Below are 22,348 nucleotides of genomic sequence, written 5' to 3'. Positions count from 1 at the left end.
TTGCACGGCTCCAGGTGTAAATGCTGGGTCGTCACGTTTAGATTTTTTCAATTTGTTTTTTGATGAGGCGTTTGTTGGGCGCATAGTAGAACAGACGAATATATTTTCACAATCCCAGCGCCTTGAAAGTGAACGCCTAGGAACCACAAGCAAGCATGCAGAACAGTATGACTTTCCCGTGACTATATCAGAGATGTTCCTATTTTTGGCCCTGGTAATCTTGATGGGTGTGGTGAAGAAAAATCAAATTCCTGCCTATTGGACAACGGACCCAATCATCCTAACACCTTTGGGGGGAAAGGTGATGGGTCGTAATAGATTTCAGTTTATTCTCGGCCGCCTCCACTTTTTGATGCAGATGATCCAGCCAATGCAAATAACACCGATAAAATGAGGAGAATTAGGCTGGTATTTGATCATTTACGGGAAATGTTCCGCTCCTCATTTTATCCCTACAGAGACCTCGTCATAGACGAGAGTCTTGTGTTGTGGAGAGGCAATATTTCCTTTAGGCAGTATATTCCCAGCAAGAGACACCGTTTCGGGTTCAAGATCTTTGTTATGTGTGACTGTAAGACTGGTTATGTGCAAGACATAGTCTTGTACACGGGCGCACAGACAGATATAATAGAAGATCGGAGTATAGGACTCTCTGGGGCCGTGGTGAAGACAATGATAGAAGAGTACCTTCATCGTGGTCATGTTTTGTACCTGGACAACTGGTACACTAGCCCTCTTCTCGCTAGGTTCCTCCACCAACACGACACCGGAGTCTGTGGTACAGTCAAGAGAAACCGTCGCCATATGGTCAAGATAGGAGGAAACTTGACAAGAATGAGGTGGTTTTCTTCCAGGCCAATAACATCCTTGCAACCCTGTGGAACCACAACAGGGAAGTTTGCCTCCTATCAACTGTTCACAGCCCCCGATGCACCGCACAGACTCCGTGGATCACCGTAGCGAGAGGAGGCGCAACGTATGGAAACCAGAGTCTGTACTTGCCTATAATCTGAACATGAGGCAAGTTGATCAGTCAGACTCGATGATTTCAAGTGTTGACTGTGCCAGGACAACGATGAAGTGGTACAAGAAACTCTTTTTCCACTTGCTCGACATCACGGTCCTGAACGCCCACTACCTGCACGCAATGACCACCGGAGTATCCGAGACCTTTGAGGGGGTTTGTGAGGGAGCTGGCACGTGAAATAATCGCCAAGCATGCCCAGGAAAGACCCCCACACCTGCCCCCGCGCCCCCGTGCTGCTCAGACTCCCCTACGTCTTGCAGCCCGCCACTATCCCAGCGCAATCCCTTCCGAACCAAACCGTACGTAAACCCCAGCGTCGCTGCCATGTATGTAAGCACTGACAGTCAGACCATCAACGCAGAGAAAAGACACAAGATACGAGTGTGTCGAGTGCAATGTTGCGTTGTGCCTTCAGCCTTGTTTCAAGGAATATCATAATCTCGTACACTTCTGAAACTGTGTGGGAAGGCGAAATGACGCTCATGATAATGGTAAGGCCAGTCAGTAGGTGCTAAGTCAAATATAAAGTTGAAACGGGTGTTATTTTTTCAGAAAAGTAATGTATAAGATGAGAATTAGTGTAACTGGAAAGAATTGTTATCAAAACTACACCCACTGTGTAAATCTGGTCAGTAAATATGTGATAGCAAGGAAATAAAGTGGAAACGGGTGTAATGTTAGCATGAATAAAACGTATAAGTTGAACATTACTGTAAGTTGTCATAATTGATGTCACGATTACACCCACATTCTGGTCAGTAAGTATGTGATAGGAATTATATACGGTGGATGATGTTGTAATGTTAGTAGTAAGGTATTTTATAAGTTGATTACTTGTGTAAGATGAAACAAATGATATCGCGATAACACTCCCTGTGTAAGTACGCGCAAATATGACGCTAAGTTCCATCTTACGTTCAGAAATGATGTAATATCAATTATATCAAGTGTTTACATGTGCAATGTTAGTGTAGAATAATTACATAAGTAAAAAAATAGGTTGTAAGTTGAATTAGTTGTCATAGCGACTTCACCGTGTGTGTTACTATGCGCTATTATTACGCTATATATTTACGTAAGGCCTGAAATAATCTCAAAACAGTTCTATAAAGTTGAAAAGTGTATAATAATATTAGAAAGGTATTATGTTAGTAGAAAAAGCACAATAAGAGTTGAAACATCAGTCACAGCGAGTTCACTCACTACGTAAATTAGCGCTAGCATTACGCTAAATGTTATCAAAAGGACTGTGAATACGTAAAAACAGTTCAATATAATGTAAAATGGTATAATGTTATTATAGAAGTATTATGTAAGTAAAAAAAATTATATGTATCATGATTTTAGAATGTTAGCGATTCATCGTGACCAAGTTGGCCGATTTTGCTCGTTTCTCACGATGGTACAATGGTTATTTCTGCTCTATTTTTGTATAAAATCCAATATACTCTTTTATCACATGTTTTTATGTTTGTAATAAATTCATTTCTACTTACTTTCATTGGTTTCCCAAACTTATAATAACATAGAAAACGTTTGATGCTCACACCGCATAGGGAGAACACGGGGCCAGGTGGGACCATCGCATACCTGGTTAAGCCAATTAGGGACCCCAGGGACCACTTTCTTTGCCACCGGCCATTGTTTCTGACCAAAAGCGAAAGTTTAAGCAAAAAAAAAAAAGGTCGAAAATTGCCCGGGATTGGGGGGTACCAGTGGTCGAAAAGTTGCCGGGACGGGGCGGGTTAAGGTATGGGCTACTGCAGAAAAAAAAAAAAAATCTATTACCGTTTCAGCTGTAGAAATTAATTTCATGAAATAGATTGGTGAAATAAATGTGCACTAGCAGAACTGTTGAGAGGGAAGGGGAAGACGTTCAGTGACTGGCGTGATGAGAAGGGAGGGGGAGGTATTAACTGGCTGGTGAGGTGATAGGGGAGGGGGAGATGTTCACTGGCCATAAAGGGTCGGAGAAGACCAGTCTCCACTCAGTGCTCAGCTGCTGCTTCACGCTGTTAGTTCCATTCCAGTCTCACCTGCACCACCACACCCTCATGGTGAGTCATGTGGCACAGTGTTGAGTAACCATAAGCAGTAGGTCGGTGTGAATAATCTCTGCCGCATTTACATTACTGTGTAGCTTACTTTTCCAAATGAGATCTTCTATGATCATAATCGGATGAATGATTCACAGTTGTATTTTCCAATTCCAAGAGATAACTGCCGTTTGGTAAACTTAGACACTGACAATTAATTTCTAGTTCCATAATAAATGCAAACTAGTCGTCATAGCAGTTCATTAGCTGCGGATCATTAAACAGAACAGACAGGAAGTCCATTTATATTCCACTGTCGATAACTGGGGAAAACGTGCCATACTGGAGAAGTTACGATACGAAACCCCCGATTGGCTCGTATACATAGTGAAAAACTTCATACACAAGAGGTACTGCTGAAGGAAACTCGAATTTTTCACTGCTTGCCTCAGTTATTTTGCAGAAACTTAGATTGTGGTGTTAAAGGAAGGTGTTGTTGAAAAAAAAAAAAAAAAACTCAAGTACAGTATTTTGACTGAGCATTTTATAGCACAGTGCAATACGCATATGCCTTCTACATAATGAGATTATGCATTTTCGTAGGGGAGAGTGAAACTTATATTTGCTACCAAACTGCCCTCTGAAATTCAATACAGGAGTTCCTACATGCTATTATACAGTTAACTGGAACTCTAATGAAATCATGTATTAGCTGTTGCTTGGAATAAGTCTATGATTTTGTGATATATAAAACAGTTTTAGGTGTATATTCAGCATCACATACCTTCCCTCCCCCACCCCACCCTGTTGAGACTAAAATTGCGGTATCTGGCATAATGCAGCAAACACGATGAATTGTTTAAAGTGGAATTATAGATGTCCCTCAATGGTAACACAGAATTTTTTGTGAAAGCCATTTTAACAGTATTCTTGTCGCCCTTTTAAAGAATATATATGGTCATCGATGCAGTAAGGTTCCATATTTTGTCGAATAATTTTCAGAACGTGGAAGCACACCGGTCATGCCGATCAACCTCCCTGACAGAACGCAGCAGCTTTATCTGGATGTGGGTGGGGGGCCTGTCAGCTCGTGCCATAGCTAGGGTAACCGGGTGTAGCGTCACCACTGTCTGCAGGTGGCTTAATCGATGGAAGCAGGAGGGACACGTTGAAAACAGGCAGCGCTCAGGCAGAACTACAAAAGAAGAACAATGCAAAGTCATTCATAACCGGATCAAAACCTGTCATCGTCTAGGATTCCACACTGATGGATTAAGCATATTTGATAAGAATCGCAGAGTAGTACATTTAGAGTTTCAGTAAAACTGTGGATGTATTGTGTATCCTGATCTAAATTACTGCTGAGCTTCATACAGTGTCGGACTAAAGAGCGTTTTCGTAGAAATATTATTCCTATGCATATTTAGCTTTGGAAACTGCTAAAAATATGAAATACCCCAGTGAACAGAATCAGACAGGCTTTTACCCAAACGTGGACCTCATGATGGAAGAAAGCAGTGCTGGGTAGAAAACGTAGTTATCATTATCCTTTGGAGAAATACTATGTATCCAATGTAGGAACATTAAAGTAGAAGACAAGGGAACGGTATCAAAATGTAAACTACAATAACTTTAGCTCCTGTTAATAAAGGGCTAATTTGTCATTCAGTTGATCTGAATGTAAATAGAATCACCAAGAAAAAGTGTGCCCAGACAGTTTAATAGACTTTAACAAGATTAGACTGTTATCTTGTGAATTAGGATAATTACAGCTGATCATTCTTTGGAAAAATTGCTGTTGCATTTATGTACCAGTATTTTAAGGTGTTTGTCACATATTGCTTCATCTTTTAATCAGCTTGTTTACATTCATGGAAACCTACATTTTTTTATTTCTTGCAAGGACGCGTCCAAATATGACATGGTTAGTTAAGGAAGCCATGGACGTCTAATAGTATACCTCATTTTGGTTTGCCTGATTCGTAATTTCGATGTTAATTTTGACATGGCACGCTTTAAACTTACCTTTAAGTTTTTATAAACTGATAAAAATAAATACTAAAGAGACTGCAATGTGACTTTATTTCAGCTGTAACATCACACCACCTTCTTCCCTCACTTCTTACCATTTACATTACCTTACACGAAGGGAGAAGTGCCTTAGTATGAAATAGATACGCTTGTCAAATACATTCTCCCAGATAGATTGGTTTCCCCAAATTGATTTCGTATAGAGTCTTCTAATCTTCAAATGCTCCCAAATCACTGTTTCCCAGTCACACTGCTGAGAAAACAATAGCCAGATTATTCCACACATTCTTTTAAGATTAGCCTAAGTAAAAATGAATCTTCTTGTCTTGAGGAAGCAGATGTTCCACATAAAACCGCAAAACTGGGGTCACATTTGAAAACTCAGTGGTGTACATTTCTGATTAAGACTCGTACCCAGTCACCGAAGGAAAAAAAAGAAATGAATAATTTTCAGCTAATGAAATCTGCACTTTCTGTGCATCCTGTCTACATAAATACTTGTTAAAATAAATAGTAAATATTATGGTAAGTTTCTGAGTTTTGTACCCCACTTGTTTAAATGGCTGTACAACAGTTCAATGCTTAGTACACCATGGGTGTCTTGTTGATACTTTTCTCTGTCTTACATTGTCCAAAGAATGCAGATCCTTAACAAGCAGTAACTGTGCAAAACATAAAACACTGTTTATACACAGTAATTCTTCGCTAGAAACTTATGGTGGTGTGATGGCGGCTGCTGCAGGGACATTGTGGCTTAGTCTGGGAGTTACGTGCCTTCTGGTACACGCCCGCCTGCCTCATACCTCAGGCAAGTTGACCCTAGTTGTAATCAAGGTAATCGACGATATTAATCATTTTATTGTTGTCTTAGCTTACCTCAATGTGTATCATCAAAACACTAGTCATATTTGGATCGTATGTAATTATTTCAGATTATTTACTGTCATCTGTTATAGATAAACCTGCTCTTCTTGGTTTCAATTCCATTACAAAAATGTTCTTCAGCTGTGAGAAAAATGAAGGATGAGGAAAATTTTAATGTAAAAGAAGTGCATCGTTTCAGGAAATACCATTTTGTAACGTTTGTTTTTTTCCATACCTGTAATCTACTGCCTAATCAAACATTAAATACATACCTGAACCTGGACAAATTTTAATGGGTGTTATTGATTCAAAATTCTGTTGCACCACATTTCAGTGGATAAAAGAGAATGCTACGTGTTGTGAATATACCAGTATAAATCATTCAACATATTGCAAATATATATTCCTTAATATTTTCTGGGAAATTGGCGCGTGTTGGTGTATTCTTCTTGGGGCATGAATACGTTATTGGGGCGAGAATAGCCCAGTTGTAGCGCTGCGGCTTCACGACCATAGGGTTGGCAGTTCGAGTCTGCACCACTGTACCGTATTGCTGGTGAAGGATGTAGCCGTTTCTTTCATTGCCTTCCAGAGCTATATGGCCCATTGGTCCTAGGTAGGGGGGTTCACCCTCTGGCTAAAATCTAACAATTATATCATTTGACAACCCTTCTGAGGTTCAAGATTAGTTAATAATACCAATCATACACAGGTACTGGTTTTTCCTACTGAGTGCCTTACCTATTTACTTACTGTAAATTCATCTTTGTATTTGTCAGATAAAACTCGAGGATCGCTGGACAGTCGCCGAGCACTTGATGTCATGTTGGACACAGAGCAGTGCTCCCGCTCCTCCATCATGCTGGTGACAGACGACTCTCCATGGGCGTTCTCTGTGATGCAAGTGCGTCAGTGCTAGCATAAAGCAAAACTTGGGCATTCCTAAAATGGAATAAGGAAGTTAGATTGGAATATACAGTACAGTAAAAATAAGATTTGTTGCTGAGATATGTAACAGATACACAACTTCTCATATTCTCTGGTACAGATCCTAAGAACAGACTGAATTTAAACTCAGCCTGGCAGGTGAATGTGGCAGACCTATGTAAGTGCTGATATGGAACTGGAAAGCTCTAGGTAACATAAAGTCAGTTGTTGTGGAAGATGTTTTCAAGGACAGGAACTTGCAAAAATGTCCTCTCCAAAGAATATTAACCAAATTCAAAATGCATTCATTACACGTTTTACTTTGACTTGAGTCAGAAACGTTAAATGGGTACAGATCATCACCATGTATTCATTTTCAGGATCTGACAGACTTACAAGCTCCGTGGGGAGTTGGAGTGTTTGGGGTGACAAGTAATGAACAAAACGCCAACATGACCCGTGAAAACCTCTCCCAGGCTATCGCCACTGCTCGACGGGTAAGTGGCTACAGCATGTAAAGGCTGATAAAATAACTTTGGGAGGCAGACTAAGGACATGTGTGTGTGTGTGTGTGTGTGTGTGTGTGTGTGTAATAGCAAAAACAGATTAAAAGCAGACCTATAGCTTAAAACTCAAACGGTTTGTTGATAACTATTTTGCCAGTAGCTTCTTGATGTGTCGTGGTGGGTGACGGTGGTGGTAGTGAGCGAGGACCCAACCTTCCTCTCCGCCTTCGCTGAGTTCTCCTTCAAGAACCATCTCCTGTCGGTGCACACAACGAGGCTGCTCGCCTTCACTCGCCTCCCTCTCCATCGTCTCCACACCCTCCACCACCTTCACAAGACTCTATCACGCACCAGTGCTCTACTCGCCGTTGTTGACGATGCTTCGCCAGTCCTTAGGTAGTAAAAATTTTCTGTGGATAAGAACACTTAGTTGAGGTGATATCCTTTACTTTGATATATTGGCTATATTCATATATATTTATTTTCTTATCTTTTCATTTTCTTGTCAACAGGACCAGAATGCTCTCATGGCTACCCTTCACTGATCCAGAAACTCGGCCATTACAGGTAGCATCGTGGACCACTGTCCAAAATCTAAGTCTAGTCTACCCACCAAATCTTTTTCTCAAGAAATTTTTACAGTAAGTTCTTGTTGTCTGTAACTCTCGACGATCCTTAAAATAATCTGTGAATGCTTCTATCATAATGTCTTCGTCAAAAATATAGTAGAGTTTATCATTTTTCACGTGACGTGACTGTGGATGCAGTCAGCTGGTATAATGGACAACATTGCATCCATAATATATCTTACATAATTTGAACGCTAGAATACAGGATGAAAAGCCACTGACCTTTTCACTGCAACTGTTTGATTAGGTAGTGCTTAGTTTTTGGAACACATGCCCGGTTTTTGTAAGGGTGGTCCATGGCCGCATCAGGCCTCAACCTCCTGCTGCAGGTTCCCCCACCGACCCCATGTGATGGTGACAGCCGAGGAGTTTCCTTCGCAGTCGGCGGTCATGATAGACGACCCAACGATACCTGGCAGCAAACGGCTTAGTTTTACGGGTGCAGCCGGGTATATCATGGAAGTACTGTCCACGGCTATGAACTTTACGTGAGCTATTGATTGCACACATTCTTATATACACAGCTGTTTTCTTGGATGTCGTAAAAGTCTTCATAGCACTACTTAATTACTGAATTATATGGATATCACACTTTAGCATTCTCCTGTGTTATTTTTATTAATATTGTATGGAAATAGTTTGCATCAATAATATACAAGGCTGCATGATGATAAAGTGTTCAGAAGAATCGCAAAGGAGATGTTCTGATAATCTTCAAAGCCACTTACAGTATGACCCATAGTTCTTTTGAACGACAGTATGCAACGAGGATCTAATGGTAAGTCAAAATTGTTGTAACTGCATTCAAGACTCTCTGACAGGTACACATACTTAAGAGCCCCTGACAAAAGCTGAGGCCTGCAGAAGAGTGATGGGACTTGGTCTGGCATGCTGGGACTCATCACACGTGAGGTGATTTACTACATCGATTCATTCTTATAAACTTATTGACTAGTCTTTCCTAAAATGAGTGAAAGAATATTGTAGAAAAAGGATCAGACTCAAAATGTACGTCAGTCTTTCGCTGAGTGCTTCTTCGAAGTACTGCTACAACCATTATTTTAAGAAAATGATCTTATGTTCGGACGCAATCAGTCGTGCCAGTTTCTGCCAATTAGATCCAGCCAGGGTAATTAATACAACTGTTTTCAGATTATTGTTCTCGCTGTCAGTCATCTGTTAGATGTCTAGACTTAAGAGTTGTCGCTCACTGCTCTCTCGCTGGGTTATCATGGTAGCAACTGCCACACTCATTGATATATAAATTATGAATATTGTTGGGAATTTCCCTGACCTTTGTAGGTGAAATTTTATTTATTATTTTGTCCATTCCTAATTTAAAATCAGTACAACATATTTTCAAGCAACACTCCAGCCTACTCAACCAAACTGCCACTAATTTTAACCGAGAAACATTTTCAAAAATATATATTATAGCTACCTCTGTCCTGCTTAACTTTGTAGATAGAAAACTGTTTATCTGGTATTTGGTATTTGCATAACTTAATCATGTGGAGGGTATGGCGTTAGAATTGTGAAGTGGCACCACAGAGAGGACTAAGGGTTGGTACAGATTAGACTTCTTGAATGTATATCCTGGCAGGTATTCCATTCTCCTTTGGTATATTTACCTAGAGAATACATTTCAGCAAGCGGAGTTCACCCCTGGACCAATTTTACTGGATTTTAGTAGAAACCAGTGGATGGAATACTCTGCATGTATTTTCATTGGTGGGTACTATGTTCTTGCTGCCCGTGGTCGTCCTGAGGCGAACTCGTGGGGCTTTGTACTACCTTTTTCTCCAATTGTTTGGGCATCTTTGTTAATAGCACTATTGGCTGTGTGCTCAATGATGCTGCTTCTGCCTTTCTGCTTTCCTGCCCACACACAAGAACCAGGCAGCGTAGACGCCAACATCTTTAACTGCCTGCGCATTCTCCTGCAAGAAGGTAAGTATAGCCTATTTGATCTAATCTGAGAAGAGACAAGCCTTAAACTTTTGAAAGCTGGCAACTGATTTGTTGTCCAAATGCATTCATTATTAACGACTTGTTTTAAATTATTTTTATTATATGGGTTTCAGTAACCGTTTGATGAAAAGATTGCCCAAATAAAATGTTATATACAGTTATTTGCGTGGATAAATTTAAAAATGGGGCCTTACAATGTTCATCTAATGGCCTGGATAAGTGTGAAATTTTTAGTCCTCGGGACAAAACAAAACACGTCCAGGTAAGGTTTCACGAATACCTTGACTTTTAGCCCCAATGTTCAGACAAATTAAGGTAAATTATTTCATTAGTGCGACATTTTGTAAAATCTAACCTGGCAGAACAATGGAATTCCAATGAAAAATGGTGGGTAGAAAAGGGTAAAGAAGTTATATTTCACTGTCACTTTTAAACATTTTGCAGACCATACCTAGTTTTGCAGCTCAGTAGTAAATAGTAACTAGATATTCGAAACTAAAAATATACAAAACTTTCTGCTGATGTGAAAGTAGAAAGCAAATTGATGTGACAAGAAAACGATCTCGTTAATCTGAATATTCGTCTGCTTAGTCAAGTGGGACATCCCATGAGTGGCCTACTCCCCCCCCACCCCAATTTATCTTTCCTTGAAATTCAGGAGATATTTTATATTTCATTGCTATTCTGATGTTTTACCAGGTTATAATTTACAGACTATCGCAGTAATGACATAATTTACCCTAATTTGCCTGAACAAAAGAAATCAAGGTACTTGTGAAAGTTAACCTGTCCGTGTTTTGTTTTATCCCAAGAATTCAAAACGTCGCACGTATCTAGGCCATCTGATAACCTTAGTAAAGTCCCATTTTGAAATTAATCTATGCAAACAACTATATTTAACATTTTACTTGGGTGCAGGTATACTTTGGGGAGAGAACAGGAAACTTTTGGATTTAGATTATGCAGATGATATAGTTTTGATTTGTGATGGGCCAGAAGAGATGCAGAGAGTGTTGGACTGTTTGGTGAGTGAAGGTCGCAAGGTGGGTTTGGTTATTAATTGTGGAAAAACTGAAATAATCAATATGAATATGGAAAATGCACAGGAATGTGTAATTGGAGGTATGGTTGTAAAGCAAGTTAATAGGTTTAAATATTTAGGTACTTACTTAGCCAAGGATGGTTCTTTGAACTTTGAATTCGAGGAAAGGTTAAAGAAGGCTAATCAGGCAATGGGAATGCTTAAAAATATTTGGAATAATAACAATTTTTCTGTGCATACAAAAATCAAACTTTATAAGGTAATGGTTAGGAGTATCTTAATTTATGGACACGAGTCTTGGTACAGCACAGTGACTATGGAAAATAAATTCTTGGTGTTTGAAAATAAAGCACTTAGAAGAATATTAGGAGTTAAGTGGTGGGAAAGGATACCAAATAGTAGAATTAGAGAAATAACGGGAGTGCAGCCGATCGATGAATATGTTAGATTCTCACGATGGAAGTGGCTAGGACATGTGTATAGGAGACAGGGAATAGTACGAGGTACACCAGGGTGGGTGGCACTTGGTAGGAGAGGTAGAGGAAGGCCAAAAGAGACGTGGGTGAGGACAATGAGACGGGAAGTTGGAGATGAGTGTTGGGGAGATCTTGAGGAGTTAGCACAAGATAGGATGTGGTGGTGTGAGTTCATCGAGGCCCTATGCATCCCCGAGGGTGCCACAGGAAATGATTGATTGATTGAATCTTTTTGTCAAACGGTTATTGAAACCCATTTAATAAACATAAATTAAAATGCGTCATTAATAATGAATGCACTCGGACAACCAATCAACTGCCAGCTTTCAAAAGCTTAAGCCTCGTCTCTTCCCAGATCATATTAAATAGGCTGTAGTTTAGCCTTCTCAAGCTATCAGTAATTTGACATTAACTTATGGAATGCCAAATTCAAGATCCGATCATTTCGAGATGCATTGACACACTGCGTTTGAAAGACTGAGATCATAGGAAGCAGGAAATACAGACAGAGGGAGACAGTTCCAGAGTTGACCTGTTGCATAAATTAAGGACTGGGAGTAACGGTTAACTCTTGCATTAGAGAGTTGGACAGAAAAGGAATGAGAGTTTGCTGCTAGACGGGTGCTATGTGCCCGTCGCAGAGGTGGAGGAATGCATGCAGACAGTTCAGAGGAGCAGTAACCATTGATGTAACAATAGAAAAGAGATAAAGATGCAACAGTGCGGTGAAGAGACACAGGCTGAAGGGAGTCAGTAAGAGGAGGAGAGTTAATGAGACGAAAAGCCTTTGACTCCACCCTATTGAGAAAAGCTGTATGTGGGGAGCCTCCCCACACATGAGAGTTGTACTCCACACAGGGGCAGATAAAACCCCTGTATACAGTCAACAACTGTGCAGGGATAAAGAAGGAATGGAGTCGGCTTAGAACACCTAATCTATTGGAAGCAGATTTTACAAGAGATGTAGCCTAATATGATCTTTCCAAGATAAGTCCCGAGTAAATGAAACCCCAAGCATGTTCAAGGATGATGCAGGATTAAAATGAATATTATTGAACATTAGTAGGTATACCTGTGGAAGATTTTGTCGGGTTGATAGGTGTAAACACTGAGTCTTTCATGCATTAAAAACAACCAGATTATTTTTACCCTGGTCAGAGATACATGCCAAGTCAGACATTAGGTGTCTCATAGCCTCATCTCTCGTTTGTTGAAATAACTGGAGATGGACGTTGCGGGAACTGTATGGAAAGGTGAAGGGTGGAGTCATCAACGTATGATTGGATAGGGTTAGATGTACAGCTTAGAAGGTCATTGATGAATAAAAGGAAGAGAGTTGGTGATAGGACAGAGCCCTGAGGAACACCACTGTTTTTAGGTCGAGAAGAACGATGGCTATCTACAACAGCGGCTATAGAACGACCAGAAAGGAAGCTGTAGATGAAGGCACAAATAGAAGGATAGAAACCGTAAGAGGGCAGTTTGGAGATTAAAGATTTATGCCAGACTCGATCGAAAGCCTTTGAGATGTCAAGTGCAATGGCAAAACTTTCGCTAAAGTCCCGAAAGGAGGATGACCAGGAGTCTGAAAGGTAGGTGAGAAGATCGCCAGTGGAGCTTCCGTGACGGAACCCATACTGACAATCAGAAAAGTTATGCACAATTCATTTAGGTTAATGCACTGGTAATATTCGAAGTTGATCATTTCTTCTAGGCATGGAAAAAAGCCACTTTTCTGTTTTGGTTTATGATGCCCACTCAGTTTGAAAATGTTACACTGTATCAAGTGCTTAGTAAACTTACAGGAAAAAAGCTCCCAGTATTAGACATGGCAGGCTATCAACTACTGTTGGGATCTCTATTCTGTGTTACTAAGTTCTCTTTTGTCGTAACAGATATACAGAGAACTAAAAGTCGGTGGTGGTGGGATCGTGTGATGCTGGGGGTGTGGATGCTGATGATGGTTGTGCTGACACAGAGCTATGTCGGCAACCTCATGTCCCTCCTGGCGGTCAGATACATCGACCAACCATACCAGAAACTTGATGACGTTCTTCACGACCCTAATGTTGGAATAATTCTTGTCCAGAACACACTGATCATTCACTATCTTAAAGTATGCAATTGTTTTTGTAATTTTATTGAAAATCATGTACTATTTTTTGTTCAGTGTCCTTGTTTAGGTTGTGAATAAAGCAACCCAAGATATTTTTAGCCAAGTCAGTACTGCAAGAAATAGTTTCTAGTCACTTATAAAGTATTCTGTGAGCTTCTCACTTTTTTTATTGATAAAAGCACGCCCTATAGAGAAGACTATTCTTCCATACAGGAAAGTATTGGCAATTTTTTTTTTTTTCAGTCCTTCAGTATTTGCAGAACAAGCAATTAACTTACAGTTGGCTCCTGTTCTGAACAGTTCATGTACTTCCAAACCCTGACTGCCAGTTATTTTCACATGATGCTGGACGGGTAATTGTTATCTGCTACAGCTTCACAACTAGTATATGTTGCGTAAAGTTCAATTAAGTTTCCTAAGTTTCACCTAATTATGTAATCAAAAGCTTTCAGTAAAGCTGAAGATCACTGACAGCCTTCTGTATTTCAGACGGCCAAGTCAGGTCCACTCTGCGAGCTGGGGAAAATGATAGGCACAGAACGAGTGGCTTACAGATTGTATGCCGAAGTACTCCAAAGCCTGGAGACTATTGTAAGGGATGGCAGTCATGTTGTGTTTGACCAGGACATCCTCTATAACCTCGTATTGCCACGGAGCTTTTCTCGCACAGGTTATAATGTGGCTGTCATGTTCATTAGGATTATTTATGACCATAACTTTTTAGTCTGTGCTTAAAATGTAGCACATCTGTGCTAAATTTCATGTCAGTGAGGGGAGGGGCTTCATTCGACATGAGTAATTAGAAAGGATTTTAAGTGAAAATCACTGCTTCTCATTAGACAAATGGCAAATTAAGAGCCTTCACAAGAAGGACTACTTTATTCTAATTAACAGTATAATAGACCCATCGCTTTATCATCACTAAATACTTTGACAGGTACCTGTGATTTTTATCTGTCCCGGAGCAGCTACCTGCCCACTCGCCTAGCCATGCTGGCCCAAAAGAACAGCCCTTTTATGCCAAGACTGAATAAGATGTAAGAACTGAACAGTTTGTCAGTAGCTAAAATATTAAAGATAAAAATAGTCCTGTGTGTTTTTACACAGAACTTGAAAATACTTGATATCTACATCGAAGTCGAAATAGGCATGAGAAATAATTACTATGGTAGGTATTTACTGGGATGACGAATATAATGTTTTAACCATTTTATTTTCTAAGACAGGGCTTATTCATTGGTGGAATCTGGCCTGTATGATAAATGGGTGAAATTCTCACATCCTAACTCCAGCACCTGCAAGAACCCACCCAGGATCATCACCGTCACCTCTGTCTTCTCACTCAGCAACCTGTGGGTAGGTCCTGCCACCGACTTCTTGGATGGCCTGGAAAAACACTAGTTTGTTAGATTTTACTTCATTAGCGATGCTAATGGAATATTGGGTTAGTTTATAAAGGAAAGGATTACGGCATTACATGTAATACTGCTCATTTTCAGGGCATGTTTGTGGTGTGGGGATGTGGGTTTGTAATGGCCGTGGTGGTGCTGGTAATAGAGATGTGTGGCTGGGCCAAGTGGAAAGAGCAGGGCCAGATGGACACCCAAGACACACACACCACCATCACCACCACCACCACCACTGACCGCGCACTTCATTAGTACTGTCGACGAGCTTCGCATTAAATTCAAACTTCACTTTTTCACTTTAAGCTTCCAAATTTGTAACAACGCAGTAGTACCAAATTTATTGGTTGATTAATAAATACACTGATATTAACTCAAAACTTGACAGATCCTCCAAGTGTCATTCACTCTAATGTTTGTTTTCATGGATGTCAGGATTCACCTCTCAATATGTCTGTAGGTAAATATATTACAAAACTTGAAGTAAAGTCAGTGGTTTGTTGTGTACACTTCCAGATTATGATGACTAGTTGCAACAGGGGTATAATCTGTTTGACTATTAACGTATTAAACAGAAATAAGATGATTGATACGAAAATATTTGATGCCAATGACCCAGAGATAAAATCACTGAAAGTTTGGTAAAAGTGCATAACCCACTGACTCTTGACAGGGCAAAATTGCCTACTACGAGCCTAAGTGAACGGTCGCCTGACATAGTTTTTGAAAATTTTGAATGTTAATGTTTCTCTCAGGCAGACTATATCCGTCTTTCCTGGGCAAGAAATAATGTGTGTATGTACTTATTCTATTATTTTGTACAGACAAAGACACAAGTATCTTCCATAAGTTTGACGAATATATATATAGCAGAAAAATTGAACCGTTTGAAACCCGCACTAGTAGAGACAGGGCTATCATTGTATTTTGCCAGGTGTAAATTTTCTTTAGACGGAACTAGGAAAATGTTTGTGTCTTTGATTGTACACATCTCCTACTGCCAAACATTTATCACATAAGCTTTCTAAACTACTGGCTACATAAATGATCTCTTTACAGTACTTAAGAATTACTATGGAAAATGACTGTTTTGTGGTATGATTACGGTTACTGAAGGAATTGTGCTTGGATGATATCTTAGATCACCATTTCTTTACCAGCCTAAATTTTAAATGGTGTAAAAGAAACTTAATTACCTATTCTGTTGAACAGTGTAATAATTCGGTGAGACAGACTGGTGAGACAGATGTGCACTGACTGGTGTCGTGAGAGGGGAGAAGAAGGTGTTCACTGATTGGTGTGGTGTGAGAGTAGGGGTCGGTATAGACTGGGTGCCAGTGGTTATAAAAGGGCTGCAGGAGCCACTCAGCCTTCACTGTCCATCTGCTGCTCCAGGCTGTAAGAGTACTACTTTGGCCACATTTGCACCAGCACCTTGACTGTGAGTCATGTGGTACCGTGTTGTTGTCAGGTTTCTGGCACTCTGCTGTTGTCAGTCATGGGAATGTACTTATTCCTACGCAGTTACACACTTGTGTCAAAGGCCACCATGTGCCAGAATTATGTAGCCTTGATCTTTTTATTATAAAGAGGGAAGGCTTATTATCTTGTCTGGTTGATCGGAGAGACCCAGGAGAAGAGAGAGAATAACGTTGGCAATGTAGGAGAATGTCAAGGTAGGCTGTCGCTTTCTCATTATCTCCTCATTTTGTAAGTGAGGTGAGATGATGAACAGGAAGATTGGGGTTGATGGAGATTTACTGTGAGACGGTTGCTTGACTGGAAAAGTTATTGAGCTTGATATGACCCATTGTATTGTCAGGGGCAGTTGGTGCTGGCTGCCGCGTTCCCACTCTCTCTAGCTGTTACTCTCCTTCTCCTTCCTTCTTCCCTGGCTTCTCTGGCTCTCTGAGATCCTACATGTGATTTTGGGGTATAAATCTACTGCCGAGGCTTCCGGCTCGGTAACGTGTGTGTGTGTGTGTGTAATGTATCAGTATGTTACTGACAAAAGTATAGTCCTGTGCAGAGCAGCACATCACAAAAAGGACACATATAGCTGGTGTCCTTCCTCCTCTTGTGCAAATAGCACAGCAATCACCACAGCCTTTTCCTGTCAGGGATTCTTTCCATGGTGTGGTGCAGTGTTGAGTCCAAGCGTGCTCTGTCGTCCACATATCGGCGGTGCATGGACGGCGGTGCTCTTCCATCTCCTTGCCTCCATACTCCTGCTGGAGGTGCAGTGGCAGGAGCTGGCCGAATAACTCCTGACGGGCCAGCTACTGATGGAGGTGGAGCGGTCGTGGCAGTAACTGGCCGAGTAACTCCTGACGGGCCAGCTACTGCAGGAGGTGGAGCGATGGTTGCAGGTAAAGCAGAGACTGCAGTTGATGGAGTGGTTGCTGCTAGTACTGGTGGTCATCGTCGTGAGGGATGGTCAGGGGCATGGTGGAGGACAAGACCCAATGCACGCCACTCCTCCCTCTGGATGGCCAAGAGCTTGTGGCATATGTGCTCCTGGAATTTTAGGAGAGTCATAGGCCTGTTGGTGTTCTTCTTGTAGAGGGTGTAGGCATTGAAAAGGGCCATGTGAATACAATACAAGGACATTTTCTTAGTCCACTTGACTGTTCTCCTTTGGGTGGAGTAGTACTGGATGGTCTGATCGAAATGACCCTCCCCACCCATATGCCGATTTTAGTCCTCCACCATGACAGGCTTGGTGACAATCTTGATGATGTGATGGAATTTCCTGTCTGCACCCTTGACCTTCCCATGCACCAGCTTGAGGACGGTGGTGTCGCTGTGGAAGGTGGACGCCATACTTTACAATACACTTGTCTTTCCACAGCAACACCATCACATTGCCGTTGTGCCTAGCTTCCACTCCATCATCAGGAAAGCATCTAGCACTTCTGATGTCCTGCAGCTCCCTCAGTGCTTCCCTTCCAAGTCATACTGTGCCACACACATACACTTTCCCACTGAAGAGGCGTTCGCACAGTGATACAGAATTATAATAATTGTCCATATACAATTTATGTCCTTTGTCCTTCAAAGGTTCAATGAAGCCTCACACTGTGTTTTCAGGGAATTTCTTCTCCGCTGTGTATATCTCAGAATTCCAAATGTAGCCACTCTTTGCCTCAGCCAAGCTGTAAAGTTTGATGACATACTTTGGGGGCTTCATAGGGCTATATACACGGAAAAAGAGCCGCCCCTTCCAACTCAGAGATCCCTCATCTAGGCTAAGATGTTCACACGGAATGTAAACCTCCATGAACCTCTGATGGAGATACTGCATCACTGTGCGAATCCTTACTAGACGGTCTTGACTGTTCTCGGGAATGACGAGACTATGGAAAGCATGAAAGTGCTTCAGGATGGTCCAAAAGTGCTTTCCACTCATCGTCCACCAAAATATGGAGTAATCATGTACTTCCTTGGACCACTAATAGTGTTGGCAGGTCACAAATCCTCATAAGGAAGTATAACCCGAGGAACCTGGCCATCTCCCCTTCATTGCAGGGATACCAAGCACCTAGTGCAGTCCCCAGGAATTTTGTTTAGTTGTTTGTTTCTACCGTCAGGTAGGTCAGAAACTCCCTGGTAAAAAAAGTTGGAAATATTGAAGTGGAGTTGTTGGTGCTGCCACTCTCAAACCTGGAGTTTCAGTGAAGGGACCAGCACTGGGTGTAAATGACCCAGAACTCCAGGCTCCACCCTGATGGTCTTCACCTGGGGAAATGCTTGGCTGTGTACATGTGTGGCGCACACGACCCTGAGGCAGACGACTACCTCTTAGCCGCCCACCACTATCTCACCTATGCCCATGCCACCTTCGTCTTTGTGGTGGGGAGGGAGATGGTGGTTATGATTGTGTTGATGATGGTTGGGTTGATGAAGGTTCAGCTTACCGTGGTGGTGGAGATGGTTGTGGAGATGGTAGTGATGGAGATAGTTGTTGTGGAGATGGTTGTGGTGGAGACGGTAGTGGTTGAGATGGCTATGGTGGAGATGGTTGTGGTGGAAATGGTTGTGGTTGAGATGATTGTGGTGGAGATGGTTGTGGTGGTGGTGGTGCTGCTGCTGCTGATGGCTGAAATTCAGTGGGAATGAAGTCTGAAGGAGACTGTGACTTTGATGATTTAGTAGGGGAAGATGAGACAGATGTATCTTGGATGGGTGGTGAAATGCGGGCACGTTGGAGTGTAGCGAGAGTGTAGGGTGATTGTGGGGTAACGAGGTCTGTGTTTGTGGTGGGGAGGTGGAAGAGAGGTGGCGATAAGATGGCTCGTTCTCCATTGTCATGGTGGTAGCAGTGGTTGTAATGATGACACCAGTGGTGTTAGTGATGGTGCTACTGGCTGCGGTTGTGATAATGGACATGGCCTTGACATTGGCTTGAGGTTTATTGCATCCCCTGGGAGAGGGCTTAGCCCTCCCTTTCCTCTCTCTCTCTCTCTCTCCTCCTCACCCCAGTCACTTTCATACTTGCTCACACCAGATTCTTAGTCAATATCTTCCTCACTTTCTGTGTCCCTGAATAAGTACTGTACTTCAGACATTCTTCCTCGGATAAGTTCTTGCCTGACATCGTGGTTAGTTTCATTATAGCAGGGGAACGGTCACGATCGATTATGGATATGAAATTTGGATTTCTCTGAAAATATATAAAAAACACTTCTACACCTTCTTCATTGGCACACTGAACAATGTATAACACACTATCACTATAATACAAGAAATGTATGGACAGTGACATAACAGAAAACGAGGAATAAGATGGCTGGCCGTGCTCTCACACACCCTCCAAATCTGACTGCTGAGAGGACACTGAGCTTAAAATAGGCTGCTTGTTCTTGTGGTAGGCTTGTGGGTGTGTTTTTTTTTTTTTACATGTCCGACTCTGGGGAAAGGCTTCATGGCCTATTCCTAAGTCCCAGTGGTCCTCCTTGGGGCCCAGTAGTCCTACTTCTCCACATATCACCACTCAGGTGCTAACACCCACCGTCAGTACTGAATACATGCTAGGGCTGTCTCATACAGGACTGGTGTACTGGTATTAGTGGTGGTACTTTTATGACATGTCAGTGGGTCATCTGGTAGATCAGAAAAGTCTGCTTTTTTATGAAATTCAAACCCTTAAACTGTTCCCTGCCCCAGCTGGGATTCGAACCTGTATCCCTTAGGAATGCAGGCCGCCTCTCTACCGATTCTGCCACAGCCTGCCCCATATATTTCCCTCAGACCTGGCCACCCTCACCTTTGACTCACCAAAATCTGATGCACTTTTAGCCACAGGAAAAGTTTCTGCAATCATTTATATGGAAGTTGCATTGTAGTGTATCATCGGTTACTTTTCAGGTTCCAAGGACTTGACTCGTTTTGCGTCATTGTGTGTGAGGGGGTTAAGAATCAGATATATGTAGAGTACTTGCTATTTGTATACCTATATATGAGATTTATCAATATTGTTATATATAATGGATACATGAATATCAGTTGTTTTTAAGCAAAGAAGAAGGAACGAAAGGCCAGGAGCCCACAAACCATTCCTTCCAAGAAAAAAATAAAAACAATACAACAGAGAGCCAAATTCAAGATCCATTCATTTCCAGATGCATGGACACACTGCATTTGAAAGATTGGAGATTGTAGGAAGTATGAAATACAGGCAGAGGGAGACAGTTCCAGAGTTGACCTGTTGCATTAATGAAGGACTAGAAGTAATGGTTAACTCCTGCAATAGAGAGTTGGACAGAAAAATTATGATTTTTTTTTTTTTATGCAAGGATAAAGAAACCAAAGCCAGGAGCCTGCAAACTGTTCCTTCCAAGAAAAAACCAAAACAGTACAACAAAGATTCAAATTTGAGATCCATTCATTTCAAGATGCCTGGACACACCATATTTGAAAGACTTGAGATCATAGGAAGTAGGAAATAAAGACAGACGAAGACAGTTCCGGAGTTGACCTGTTGCATAATTGAATTACTGGGAGTAACAACTAACTCTTGCAATAAAGAGCTGGACAGAAAAGAGATGAGAATTTGTTGCTAGACAGGTGCTATGCGCCCCTCATAGAAGTGGAGGGATGCAAGCAGACAGGTCAGAGAAGCAGTGACCATTCAAGTAGTGACAGAAAAGAGATAAAAATGCAACAGTGCGGCGAAGAGACAGAGGTTGAAGGGAGCCAGTTAGAGGAGGAGAGTTAATGAGCTCTGACTCCATCCTTTTGAGAAGAGCTGTAAGTGGGGATCCTCCACACACATGAGAGTTGTACTTTACACAGGGACGAATAAAACACGTGTATAAAATCAACAACTGTGGAGGGTAAAGAAGGTATGGAGTTGGCTTAGCACACCTAATCTCTTGGATGCAGATTTTCCAAGAGATGTAGTATGATCTTTCTAAGTCTCGAGAGTATGAAACCCCAAGTATGTATAAGGATGGTGCAGGATTGAGCTGGACATTGAACATTAGCGGGAACTTCTATGGAATATTTTGTCATGTTGATAGGTGTAAAAATAGTCGTTGATGCACTAAAAACAAGATTATTTTTATCCCAGTCAGAGATATGAGCCAAGTCAGACATTAGGTGTGCCATAGCCTCATCCCTCGTTTGTTGAAGTAACTGCTGATATGGGCATTGTGGGAACCGAATGGAAAGGTGAAGAGTGGAATCATCAGCGTATGGGTGGATGGGGTTAGATGTACAGCTAGGAAGATCATTAAAGGATAAAAGGAAGAAAGTTTGTGATAGTACAGAGCCCTGAGGAATACGACTGTTGATAGCAGCTATAGAACAACCAGAAAGGAAGCTGTAGATGAAGGCACAGATAGAAGGATAGAAACCGTAAGAGGGCAGTTTGGAAATTACAGAATTATGCCAGACTCGATCGAAAGCCTTTCAGATCTCAAGTACCATGGCAAAGCTTTTGCCAAAGTAACGAATGGAGGATGACCAGGAGTCTGAAAGGTAGGTGAGAAGATTGCCAGTGGAGCGTCCCTAATAGAACCCATGCTGACAATCAGAAAGAATGTTGTAAGTGAGGAGTGGATTAGCATAAGACCATAAATGCCATTTTCTAAAGAATGAGAAAATCAATCCCAAAGATAGAGAAGTGTCACACAAAATCTATAAGGGCTATCAAAGTAGGATCTTCAACCATGTTGCTATAATCACATGGCCGTATATCTGTTCTCCTGGGATAAAGGAAGGATTGAGGAAGAGAATGGTATACCTACTACCTATTGGCCACGGTGGTGTTTACAGCCTTATGCTAATCCACTCCTCTGTTAGGAAAGATGCTTT

At 41.5% G+C, this 22,348-nt stretch overlaps 1 protein-coding gene across 1 annotated transcript; it reads left to right on the top strand.

The window, feature by feature from the left end:
* The first annotated feature begins 5,820 nt into the window (after positions 1–5,820).
* On the top strand, positions 5,821–13,982 carry LOC145409907 (uncharacterized). The gene is made up of 9 exons (XM_080280173.1): positions 5,821–5,902; positions 6,738–6,862; positions 7,266–7,382; positions 7,552–7,787; positions 7,904–8,032; positions 8,350–8,508; positions 9,624–9,970; positions 13,405–13,625; positions 13,926–13,982. Exons 1-9 carry the CDS (start codon positions 5,821–5,823, stop codon positions 13,980–13,982), a joined length of 1,473 nt encoding a protein of 490 aa, XP_080136299.1.
* The last annotated feature ends 8,366 nt before the right edge of the window (positions 13,983–22,348 follow it).

This window comes from Coenobita brevimanus, chromosome 83 (genome assembly GCF_032717465.1).
Source record: "Coenobita brevimanus isolate Jiangsu-jjx chromosome 83, ASM3271746v2, whole genome shotgun sequence".
Taxonomy (NCBI): Eukaryota; Metazoa; Arthropoda; class Malacostraca; order Decapoda; family Coenobitidae; genus Coenobita; species Coenobita brevimanus.
The sequence above is the reverse complement of the archived record's forward strand: the minus strand, read 5'-3'. Positions and strand labels throughout refer to the sequence as shown.